Source organism: Ictalurus furcatus, chromosome 10 (assembly GCF_023375685.1).
Source record: "Ictalurus furcatus strain D&B chromosome 10, Billie_1.0, whole genome shotgun sequence".
NCBI lineage: Eukaryota > Metazoa > Chordata > Actinopteri > Siluriformes > Ictaluridae > Ictalurus > Ictalurus furcatus.
Window position 1 is genome coordinate 18,780,621 of NC_071264.1, and position 12,887 is coordinate 18,793,507.

At 35.9% G+C, this 12,887-nt stretch overlaps 1 protein-coding gene and 1 long non-coding RNA gene across 2 annotated transcripts in view; both read left to right on the forward strand.

Annotated features, from left to right (window-relative positions):
- Window positions 1-12,887, forward strand: part of LOC128613660 (uncharacterized) — a 44,991-nt gene that overhangs the window by 29,946 nt on the left and 2,158 nt on the right. Inside the window, exon 2 of the long non-coding RNA XR_008386921.1 lies at window positions 4,918-5,090. This is a non-coding gene — a long non-coding RNA (uncharacterized LOC128613660). The remainder of the gene's footprint in view (window positions 1-4,917; window positions 5,091-12,887) is intronic.
- sox2 (SRY-box transcription factor 2) lies at window positions 9,340-12,232 on the forward strand. The gene has a single exon (XM_053634665.1). It carries the CDS (start codon window positions 10,190-10,192, stop codon window positions 11,186-11,188), a length of 999 nt encoding a protein of 332 aa, XP_053490640.1. The 5' UTR covers window positions 9,340-10,189; the 3' UTR covers window positions 11,189-12,232.

A 12,887-nucleotide genomic window follows, 5' to 3' on the forward strand; every position in this document is an offset into this window, starting at 1 on the left:
AAAAAGAGAGACTGTTGAGGAAACAACTGTTTATCGCTGCTCTCTAACATAAGTGAGAACAGGAACACATTTCACAGAAAAACTATGACATCAGTCTTTAATAAATAAAAATGGTTGGTGATAACTGTAACTGTGCGCCATTGATTATTTTCATATAACTTTAACAAACATTTTACTCCTAGTTTTTATCTCTCTCTTTTTTTTTAAATAGGAGAAATTCAATTAACAGAACAAAAAAAAACAACACGCTGAATCTTTTATTTTCTTCAAATGAATAACACATGGATTGTGTCGGTTCTCACAAATGATCAGGACAATCCCATTTGAGCTGAGACAGGGGCCGTGACCTCCCTCTCTCTCTCTCTCTCTCACACACACACACACACACGCGCGTGCGCGCATTTCCATTCAAGCATTTAAGAAGTTCACATTGTGATAGTGAGTGACAGTCCTCTGTTTCCCCTCGATTACTGATTCAGCTCAGTCCATAGGGGGAAAGAGTGGGGTCTGAGGTATCTCCCTGCTCTATACAACACAACACTAACCATAACACACTAACACACACACACACACACACACACACACACACACACACATGCATTAGAACTGAGAACACACTCATGCATATGGAAATGAAACGCCCCATCATTCATATAACAGTCGATTAGCATGCTGTGATTAGAGATGGAGTATAGCCTTAAGCGTTGATGCTTTCTATCATTTCAATCAGTTTACTTAATGATAATTAATACTGTTTGTCACGTGATTTGCTGATTAATTTACTTATTTAAGATCACCAGCAAACATGTCAACCCTCTGGGATACTTTTTTCCTTTAACTTAAAGTCTTAGTTCTTAACGACATTTTTCCCTCAGTAATCAGATTTGCGTGTTGTTATTAGTCGTTATTAGACTCATTGTAATCTGAGTGCACCTGTGCGAGCTAATTAGCAGTGCTGCTATTTTGATTGAAGTCATTATTTCTTGCTTTAGAGCTTTAATAGTGAACTGAAGCATTGGTGCTGTGAGAGGACAAAAGGTGTAGAGTGGATTACTGTCAGAGTGAAGAGCGTGGGGAGAGAGAGAGAAAAAAAGAAAAACTTCTAATACATACAGATAGCTACAAAACCCCACCCCACCTCCCCCACACAAACAGCCAATGATGAGCAACTTTGCCCGCTTGGACTTTTTGTCTTTCCTCTACAGCTCACTAATAAACAAGATAAAAACTTCCATCATGAATTGAGGTCTAGTTTCTGTGACAGAAATGATGGTTATGATGATAACATGAAACATGAAACATAACAACTCTCAGGAAAAGTTCTGAAATATCGTAAAGCTGTAAGTTTATGTTTTCCACCATTTTCAGGAGTTTATACTTTGTTGCGGTTTCTCACTAACATGACAAGCTACATTGATTTTTTTTTTTTTTTAACTTCATGACAGAAAAAAGAGAGGCTGGTGAGGGAACAACTGTTTATAGCTGCTATAATGTACAGTGCCCTCCACTAATATTGGCACCCTATGAGCAAAGAAGGAAAAATGTAAAAATAGTTTTTTTTTTTATTATTGTTTAAAAAAAAATCACAAAATACTCTGCTCTCATGGATATCAATCAATTGCAAACAAACACAGGTTTATTAAAAAAAAACTTGTTAAATATAGGTGTGCAACAATTGGCACCCTTTTAGTCAATACGTTGCCAAGATAACAAAGTCTTCTCCTGTAATGCCTGATGAGGTTGGAGAATACATGGGAAGGGATCTGAGACCATTCCTCCATACAGAATCTCTCCAGATCCTTCAAATTGGAAGGTCCATGCTGGTGGATTCTCCTCTTCAGGTCACTGCACAGGTTTTCTATTGGTTTCAAGTCAGGGGACTGGGATGGCCATGGCAGGACCTTGATTTTGTGGTCAGTAAACCATTTTTGTGGTTATTTTGATGATGTTTTGGATCATTGTCCTGCTGGAAGATCCAACCACAGCCCATTGTAAGCTTTCTGGCAGAGGCAGTCAGGTTTTCATTTAATATCTGTTGATATTTGATAGACTGTATGATGCCATGTATTCTAAGAAAATGTCCAGGTCCTCTGGCAGAAAAACAGCCTCAAAACATTAAAGAGCCACCACCATATTTAACCATGGCCATGAGGTACTTTTCCATATGGCTACCTCTCTGTGTGCACCAAAACCACCTCTTGTGTTTATTGCCAAAAAGCTCTATTTTGGTTTCATCTGACCATAGAACCCGATCCCATTTGAAGATCCAGTAGTGTCTGGCAAACTGAAGATGCTTGAGTTTATTTTTGGATGAGAGTAGAGGCTTTTTTCTTGAAACCCTTCCAAACAACTTGTGGTGATGTAGGTGACTTCAGATTGTTTTTGGACACTTTCTGACCCCAAGACTCAACTGTGATCCTTGGAGATTTTTTGGCCTCTTGAACCATTCTCTTCATAGTGCGTTGAGACATTATAGACACACGTCCAATTCCAGGTTGATTCATAACATTTCCATTTGACTGGAACTTTTTATTTATTGCCCTGATGGTGGAAATGGGCATTTTCAATGCTTGAGCTATTTTTTATATAGCCACTTCCCATTTTGTGAAGCTCAACAACCTTTTGCCGCACATCACAGCTATATTCCTTGGTCTTACTAATTGTTATGAATGACTAAAGAAATTTGGCCTATGTGTTATCTCATATTTATACCCCTGTGAAACAGGAAGTCATGGTTGAACAATTTCCTGTTCCTAGTCACCCAGGTGTACTAAAATAAAATGGGAATATACTTCAAATATATTTTTCTCATATGAATTCATAGGGGTGCCAATAATTGTTGCACCCATATTTAACAAAGATATTTTTTATAAACCTGTTATTTGTTTGCAATTGTTTGATATCCATGAGAGCAGAGTACTTTTGTGAATGTTTTAAAAGATCAAAATGTTAAACAAAGACAATTTTTCACAGCCTCCTTTGCTCATATTTACCAAGGGTGCCAATATTAGTGGAGGGCACTGTAAGTGAAAACAGAAACTAACTTTTTTGCAGATGTTTCACAGCATTCAGTGTAACTAAAAATGGATAAAAATATGATGGATCCTTCTTTAATAAATGAAATATTATACTCATTAACAAATTGCTATGGAATAAGAGGAATAAAGCACTTTGGGACATGCTGGTATAGGAAAATATTGTAGATATTCATTACATTCATTATTCAAAGTGTTTATCTGAAAATGATCTGATTTTTGTAATCTGTAGGAAGCTACAACTTAATAATTTTTATGTCATCTATACGGTTTAGCATAACGACAGAACTATATAAATAAATATACATATACTAAATATATATTGCAATATGTTGTCAAACCCTCAGAGTGAAGGATGAAAAGCATTCCTAAGATCTCCTTGTGCTGCGCATAATGAGTAATTAGGGGAAATAAATTCTGATGCTGATTGAAATTCTGAAGCATTTTTGTTAAACCTGTGTCTGTGTGTGTGCGCATACCAGTTGAATGCATGGATTCCCAAGGAGGTGGCCTTGAAAATTCATCCACCCCCCCCCCCCCTCTCCCCCTCTATATATCTCTCTCCCTATATATATATATATATATAAAACACAGTCACACAGTAATAATCTTATAACCAACATATTAAAATAATAATAATAGTAATAATAATAATAATAATAATAATAATAATGATCAGCTCCCAGAAAAAATCACATTGATATCACATGATGATAATATGTGATGTGATATTCAGCATCTGAATGTGAATGTAAACACATGACATCAAGTGAATATGTGACCACATGTCCTATAGGTGATGAAAAAGAATCATGTCTAAAAATCATGACCTTAAATGAATATTGTGTAAAAATAAAAATCACATGGGAAAATAAATGGATCATTTGAAATTATGAACATATGAAAATAAATTAATCATGCAGCAAAATTACATGTGCAATAAGTGAATCATGTGAAAATGAATCACGTGAAATTAAATAGAATTACATGTGAATTAATGAGGTCAAATTAGAATATGAGTGAATACATGAATATAAATGTATCACGTGAGAAAGAATCACATATGAGTCATGTAAAAATCACTTGAGAAGATAATCAAATGTGAAAAGAAATGAATCATTTAACAATCTACAGTAACACCTTGATAAATGACTCGTGTGTAAAAATCACGTGAACATAAAAAAACACGTGTGCCAATTTCACAGTATAAAACCACCTGTGTAAGTATCACATGTGAAATGAATGTGACTTTTCTGTCATTACGGTTACTTGTTATGTGAGATTCATTTTTATATTTATTCTTATATTACAATGTGATGGATTCTGTGCAAGTTTTTTCTAAAGAACATTTCCTTAACAAAAGCCATTCAAAGTGCTTTACATAAATAAAAGCAAGAATAATAAATATATAGACGAAATACCAGATATGAATAGATATAAGAGATATAAATAGGTAAAAATGTAAAATAAGTAAATAAATAAATACATTTTATCAGTATTTTTGATCAAAGTCTTCTTTGGCTGCTCTTTGAGAGCCCATTAGCTCAGGGCTGCTTTTGTTGCTCCTTTACAAAAGTGAACAAAAATGGCTTTAGATTTTCTGCTTTTTTATATAGTGGTTCAGAGACACAAAGAGAAGCGTGTTATTGTATTAGAAATAAAAGAACCATCTGTGCCAGAAAACAATGGCTTCAAATTATCTTTGAATGGCCGCCGAATAAAAAAAAAGGAAGATAAAGCTTTTATTTCCTTCTCATTATGTTTGGAGGAGAGGGGGTGGCAGTGCTGCTCTATCTAACTGACTTTTTTGTTGTTCTTGATGCATTCTTGCCCCTTTTTTTCAGATTGTATATGGACATAAAACGCCTTTTTCCCGTTGCAGATGCGCGCAGAGAGAGAATGAGAAAGCGAAAGAGAGAGAAGCGGAGAGAAGCGGAGAGAGAGCGGGCAGCGGAGCGCGGCTTGGCCGGGAGAGGAGCACCGGAGAGCGGCTACGGCTGACAGGATTCCCCGTTGCACTGGTGGAGGATGTTTAATGGATGCTCCGTGCTGACGGTAAAATATGCTAATTATATATAGGCTATATATGCGGAATATAACAAAGCGCATAGGCTACTACACTACTGAATATACATACAGCCGAATTAACGAATATAACATTTACTAATAAACATAATATACACTTCCTGTAAGCGCTGATTTCATTCTGTTATTTGGGAAAGTTGCTGATGTTTACTATAGCCTAACCTTTACTCTGTTTTATATTCCATACCGTTATGACATCCATATTGTGTAGATAATTGTAATAATATAATAAATAGCTTATGGCTCAAATAGGCTAACAATTAGAATTTCAATTGTAATTATTATTATTATAATTATACTGTGTTTCATCATTATTGCATTATATGTAAAATGCACTTCAGTTTACGTTACAGTAAAAAGGTAGGCCTATATATTAAGGAATATAGCCTAGAGGAAGTAGGGAGTTTAAATTAGCCTAAATAAATAAGAATTGCAAAGTGAGGTTTACAATTTAAAGGACATAAATGATAAGGCTATTAAATAAGACCACATAGCCTATATATTTTTCAAGTCCCTGTTTTACAGGCAAAGGAAAGTTGAAAAGTTTGAAGTTTGACCGGAAGTTTCAGTTAGCGCTTGAAGTGCCAGGAGGAGGGGCTTAATTTAATTGATTGAAACATTGAACTTCCTGTTTTCAATTAAATAGCCTACTCAAGTTAAAACCGCGCTGTAATGTACTAACAGAGCTTAATGCCTGTAGGAACAAATGTTTTATCACAACAAGACTTCAGCAGCATTATTATTATTATTTTATTTTAATTCTATAATATTCAGTAGGCTACATAAAATAATATAAAATAATATAATATAATATAATATAATATAATATAATATAATATATCACTCAAGGTTGTCATATTTGGTGAAATTTTATCCATCACTTTCCAACAATTTTATCATTGCTTTTCATCTTTCTGATTCAGCAGCACTGTTCAGATAACATTGTTTTAATTCATTTTATTATTTGTTTCTGCTCTTGAGCTGATGGATATCAACTATATTCGCTTCAGATGGACATATGGACAGAATTACAGAAATAACAAAAACGATTTCTTTACTTATAGAGCTGGTGTAAACAAATGATAAATGATCCTTTAAAAAAAAAAATACTCCCATAATCGTTGCACCACATACGTGTGATATATCGTTTAGAATTTATTTGCTGTTGTTTCAACATTATATATATAGTAAATAATTTTTTTATTTGATATTTTTCGAAGATTGCTATGTATTTGTGATGTTTTACGTACAGTTTATGGAAACAGATTTACTGCTGAGTCTGCAGTCAGCGCGACCCCTAGTGGACAATTATGTAGGCCTATCTGTAACACGCACACACACACACACACACACACACACACACACACTCAGTCTCTCATTTCCACCATTTTTTCTCTGAACTGCTGATTCCTTGTAGATTTATTGTATTAAAAATATTTTCAATTAGTTTCAATTAAAATATTTTACATGTGTACCTGACAGAAATATGTATATATATATATATATATATATATATATATATATATATATATATATATATATATTTATTTTTTTTTAACTTGTTTCTGACCTTTGTTTTATGTGTGTGTGTGTGTGTGTGTGTGTGTGTGTGTGTGTGTGTGTGTGTGTGTGTGTGAATTAGTACAACTCAGGCTAACAAGGACACACACTGTAAAAGTGATGCATAATCCCTGCTGGGGGTCACATTTCCATAAGCAGATTAGGAAAAGTTAGAGAGAGAGAGAGAGAGAGAGAGAGAGAGAGAGAGAGAGGAAGGTGTTTATACATGCATCATATACATTTAAACATAATGGCTTTGTGCATTGTTGTAGTTGTTGTAGTCTAGAGTCTCTGTAGTCTAGAGAGAGAGAGTTTGTGTGTGTGTGTGTGTGTGTGTGTGTGTGTGTGTGTGTGTGTGTGTGTGTGTGTGTGTAAACACATATCTATAGTACTGTGCAAGTCTTAGGCATGTGTAAACATATGCTTGAAAAGAAAAGTACTGAACTGAAACATTTTCTACGTTAAAAATATTTTATAAAGAGCAGTGAAATGTAATAATCTAAACAAAGTCAATATTTTGGTGTGATGAATCCGTCTTTAAAAATGCATCAGTAATCTCAGGTTCACAATGTGCATTTTTTTTTTTTTAAATGAAATTGACGTAAGTTTTTCTAAGAATCTTGGAGAATCTGCTGCAGTTCTTCTGGAGACTTGAACTGTCACACTGAAAATTGCTCTCTTACATACTATGTCACCTTCTTTACAGACACACAAGCATTGATATACAAACATTATTCTGTTTTACAATAAACATCTAAGGCAAAATGTGTATAAAAATAGGATGCCTAAGACTCTTGCTCAGTACTGTACTCACTCACTCACACACACACATATATATATATATATGTGTGTGTGTGTGTGTGTGTGTGAGTGAGTGAGTGAGTACAGTACTGAGCAAGAGTCTTAGGCATCCTCAGTACTGTACTCACTCACTCACACACACACATATATATATGTGTGTGTGTGTGTGTGTGTGTGTGTGTGTGAGTGAGTGAGTGAGTACAGTACTGAGCAAGAGTCTTAGGCATCCTATTTTTATACACATTTTGCCTTAGATGTTTATTGTAATATATATATATATATATATATATATATATATATATATATATATATATATATATATATATATATATATATATATATATATATAACACCACTGTCTCCATAAAAGCATATTGTTATAGAAAACCACACATACCTATGTTGCTGGTTTTGTTCAGGATTACTCTAGGGCTTGCAAATGGAGTTCCCTATACACACACACACACACACACACACACACACACACACACACACACACACACACATATATATATATATATATATATATATGTGTGTGTGTGTGTGTGTGTGTGTGTGTGTGTGTGTGTGTGTGTGTGTTCAAGTTTTTCCCTCTTCTTAGTATTGACTAATTCTTCATTGGTCATGGTAATGTTTTCCTGATCAAACACATTGTGTATTATTTAATTAACACATAAACACATGCAGATGATAAAGTGTGTTAATAAACTAGTGAAGAAGCAGAACTAAAAGTGATCATGTATGTATGTATATATATATATATATATATATATATATATATATATGTGTGTGTGTGTGTGTGTGTGTGTGTGTGTATAGGGAACTCCATTTGCAAGCCCTAGAGTAATCCTGAACAAAACCAGCAACATAGGTATGTGTGGTTTTCTATAACAATATGCTTTTATGGAGACAGTGGTGCAGCAGTTTCTTAGTGGTTTTCATGGACAGTTGAAACTGCAACAGTTTTGTACAATAAATAATAAATTGTCATTTTATTATAAACAGCAATCACACATCTTCAGTCGTGTAACTCAGACACATACATGATCACTTTTAGTTCTGCTTCTTCACTAGTTTATTAACTATAACACACTTTATCATCTGGATGTGTTTATGTGTTAATTAAATAATACACAATGTGTTTGATCAGGAAAACATTACCATGACCAATGCAGAATTAGTCAATACTAAAGAAGAAGGAAAAACTTGAACGGAATCATGTATTTATTATTATTATTATTATTGTATTGTTGCATTTTTGTGTGAACCCAGACAGAAGAGGGCGCTGTTGAAGCGTTTTATCAATTAAAAGTTCCTTACACATGCTTCTCTTAACAATAAGTCTGTTTTGCACGTCGAAATGTTTACTCTTAAGATTTACTAAGATTTTCCTCTTATGATTTTGGGTTTTACTGAGAATTATTTGCATACAAAGCAGTGCCCGTTTACATACAGACAACAGCATGATGCTATCTGGTCAGCCTAGGTTAATGTTAGATTAATTCCTACCTAGTTCCTAGTAGTGTGTGAAATAGTGTGTAGTGCGCAAAAGTAAGCGCACCTTGTGTCTAACATCCTGTCTTACTTATTTAGTTTAGCATCTTGAATTTTGGGGGGTGTTTTTGAAAAGCACAAACTTTTTTCTCTGCTTTTCTTTAATTCATTTGTTACTTTGTGGATAAATTAAATCCATACAACATAGATTCTTCCAGACTGCATGCAAGTCAATAGTCAATATACTTCTTACTCTGTCTTTTTTTGTCCTGCCTGATGTAGTGGCAACATCCAAAAGAAACAAAAAAAAAAAACTGCTTATTTTGTGATGATTGACATCAGAGTCGATCCAGGCGCACAAAAGAAGAAAATCCATGCACTACAAATACAAAACTGAGATAACGGAATGATAAAATAGATAACAGTCCATATTACAACATTAATGATATATAGGCCTATGATGTTACATGCAATGCAGGGATTTCCCGAAGCGATAGTATTTTAGACTGTTGGTGATTAAGATTAACTTGCAAATTTCTTGTTAGATGCCTTCTTTTAAAAAAGTTTGTGATTAGTCTCATAAATCATAAATAAGCATTTTACTTAAAACTTTGCTACACGTAGAATAAAATGTCTAAAAGTTCGCTTTTGTAAAAAACAACTGGACAACAGTTGTAGTAAAAGAGACCCCTAAAATATCAAACCTGTTAACATACAATGTCCTGGCATAAACCAAGGTTCATGTCGTCATAATTCCAAGTTTTCGGCAGATTTTCACTAAAATCTTTGCCATGATTAAACTCTGTGGTGAGTTAGTGCTGTGTATGCCTTACTGCCGAGCAGCAGAGTAGCCCCGCCCCTTTATGCTAATCAAACCCACCCAGGCGCGTTGTGATTGGCCAGGTGGAAACCCATTTATATTCGCTGTGACAGTCGCTCCATGAATGGTTGTCTATTAACTTGTTCAAAAAGTATCAGGAGTTGTCAAGGCTTCTGGTGTCGGAAGAGGGGAAAACGGAGGAGTTTTGATTTCTTTAAGACTCAGAAAGAAGTTTTGTGAGCGCGAGAGGACTTTTTACTGGGGCAAAAGAGAAAGAAGAGAGTGATTTTTTTTTACTCCGAAAGAGGTTGGAACTTTGTATTTTTTGTTTTTGTTTTATTTTTACTTTCGTTTGGTCGGTCGAGGAAGAGTTTTCCCCACACCGGCGTTTTAAATGTACAACATGATGGAGACCGAGTTGAAACCCAATCCCGGGGGTAATAACACCGGCACCGGGAACACCGGAGGCGGCACACCAGGGCAGAAGAACAGTCCGGAGCGCGTAAAGAGGCCCATGAACGCGTTCATGGTGTGGTCCCGCGGTCAACGGCGGAAAATGGCGCAAGAGAACCCGAAGATGCACAACTCGGAGATCAGTAAGAGGCTGGGCGCTGAGTGGAAGCTGCTGTCCGAGTCTGAGAAGCGGCCGTTCATCGACGAGGCCAAGCGGCTGCGCGCACTGCACATGAAGGAGCACCCGGACTACAAGTACCGACCGCGGCGGAAGACCAAGACTCTCATGAAGAAGGACAAGTACGCGCTGCCCGGCGGGCTCCTGGCACCGGGCGGCGGTGGCGGCGGAAACCTAGGTGGTAACGGCATGAGCGCCGGCGTGGGCTCGGGCCTCGGCGGCCTCGGCGTCAACCTCGGGGTCAATCAGAGGATGGACGCGTACGCGCACATGAACGGCTGCTGGAGCAACGGAGGCTACGGCATGATGCAGGAGCAACTGGGCTACGCGGCGGCGGCGAGTCCCATGCAGCAGCAGCAGCAGCAGCACCACGTCCACCGCTATGACATGAGCGCGCTGCAGCCGTACGGCTCCATGACGAGCGCGCAGACCTACATGAATGGCTCACCCACATACAGCATGTCGTCTTACCCGCAGCTCAGCTCCATGGGCTCGGCTGTGAAATCCGAGGCCAGCTCGAGTCCACCCGCCGTCACGTCCGCGTCGCACGTCAGAGCCGCCGCAGCACCCGCACCTGCACACGCACCGCCGCCGCCCTCGTGCCAAACCGGGGACCTGCGGGACATGATCAGCATGTATCTGCCCGGGGCGGAAGTGGCCGAGCAGACGGGCCAGAGCAGACTGCACCTGTCGCAGCACTACCAGAGTGCACCTGTGCACGCAACTACGATTAACGGCACCATCCCGTTATCGCACATGTAAATGAACTACTTTTTTTTTTCTTTTTTTTTTCTATCACACTGGACTCCTCTAGACTGGACTATATTAATTTTATTTTATTATTATTATTTTTTTTGTACAGAAATTTTTTTCTTGGTGAGGGAAACTTGTAAAGGACTCAAGGAAAAAAGAACACAAGCCTTTCTTTCTTTCGTTCTTTCTTTCGTTCTTTCTTACTTTCTTTCTTCCTTTCTTTCTTTCTTCCTTTCTTTCTTCCTTTCTATTTAAAGAAGAAACGGTAGGAACACCAAGCAAGTGTTTTTTAATTTTAATTTTTATTTTGTTTTATTAAAATCTATGAGTTTTTTTTGGAAATGAAAAATGGGAAGTGTGTGCGTGGGTTCGGGGGAAAGGGATAATAATCAATCAAATGTTTTATTATTGCAATCAACTTTTGTACAGTATTTATCAAAGAAACATAACAATCAGTTGTAATGTTTGTATAAACTACAGTAAAGAAGTTTTTTATTAAGAAAGATAATGACAGAATTGACACTTATCATGCTCCAAACTGTGCAAAAAAAGAAGACAAAACAAAGTTGAAGTAAAGAGCAGGTCAAAATGTTTCACTTTGAGGGTTAAATATTACTAAACCATTTTAATTTAGTTTCAGATGATAAGCGCGTTAATTTATATCCTTTTGTTTAATCTCCAACCCTCCATCTGTTAGAGCTATCAAGTTTGTGTTCTTTATTTTCTCATGGTTTTGTACATTTTCTGTATATTTTACTGTGAGTTTTTATTTTTAAAAAATATTTTCCGTAGTTGTATTTTAAAGAATTGTGGCCTGTAGGCAAATGCCAAACACGCGACATGTACATATCTGAACTAATAGCGACATAACAGTTACAATTTCAGCTGAGTTTTTTTTTTCAATATGCAGTTTGAAATGAATAAATTTTTGAAATTTGGATATTTGAAATTGTTTCGGGTTTTGATTTGATTTCTCCTTTAAGTTGTCATGTTTGGTTTTCTCATCTACTGTCCATTATACACTTAAACTTACTATTAATTCTTGACAGTCATTTTAAAAAAAAGCATTAACACTAAACTTGACCAAAAAAGTGTAAACGAATTAGATATTTGCTGTGTTTATTTAATAATACTGATATTTTTTAATTTTCTAATGAGCTTTTGTGCAAACTCTTGATTGCAGCACGCTGACAGTAAGTATTTATTTCACAAAATTCCTCTTTAAACTTGTGTGTTGGTGCGCGTGCATGTTTGTTAACTGACTGACATCATGTGCTAAAGTTGAAATTGAGAAAACTTTTTTCTTACACTATTTTTGTTTTTATTTTGTTTAAGGACTGTGAGTGATTGCAGCGCTTAAAAGTTTTTGCGAAGAATAGAAAACATTGAAGACGCGCGAGACCAGGTAGACGTTCATTTGTTTAATTTAACATATCTATAATCAGGTTATGATTTAAAAATTTTAAATATATGCGTTGAAATGTTGCTTGATCGGATGAATCAAATTCACGATCATTATAATTGATCAGATTCATTTTGCACATGCAGATGGTCGACCAAATTATTATTATTATTATTATTATTATTATTATTATTATTATTATTATTATTATTAATAATAATAATAATAATAATAATAAAATAAAGCTTTTTGAGAGGGTTAATGTAAGGCATCTTTAAAATAGACATCAAGTTTAATCTGATTTGA

Bases quoted from the DNA above. Each gene is read 5' to 3' on its own strand.
- sox2 (XM_053634665.1), top strand. From the start codon at position 10,190: ATGTACAACATGATGGAGACCGAGTTGAAACCCAATCCCGGGGGTAAT.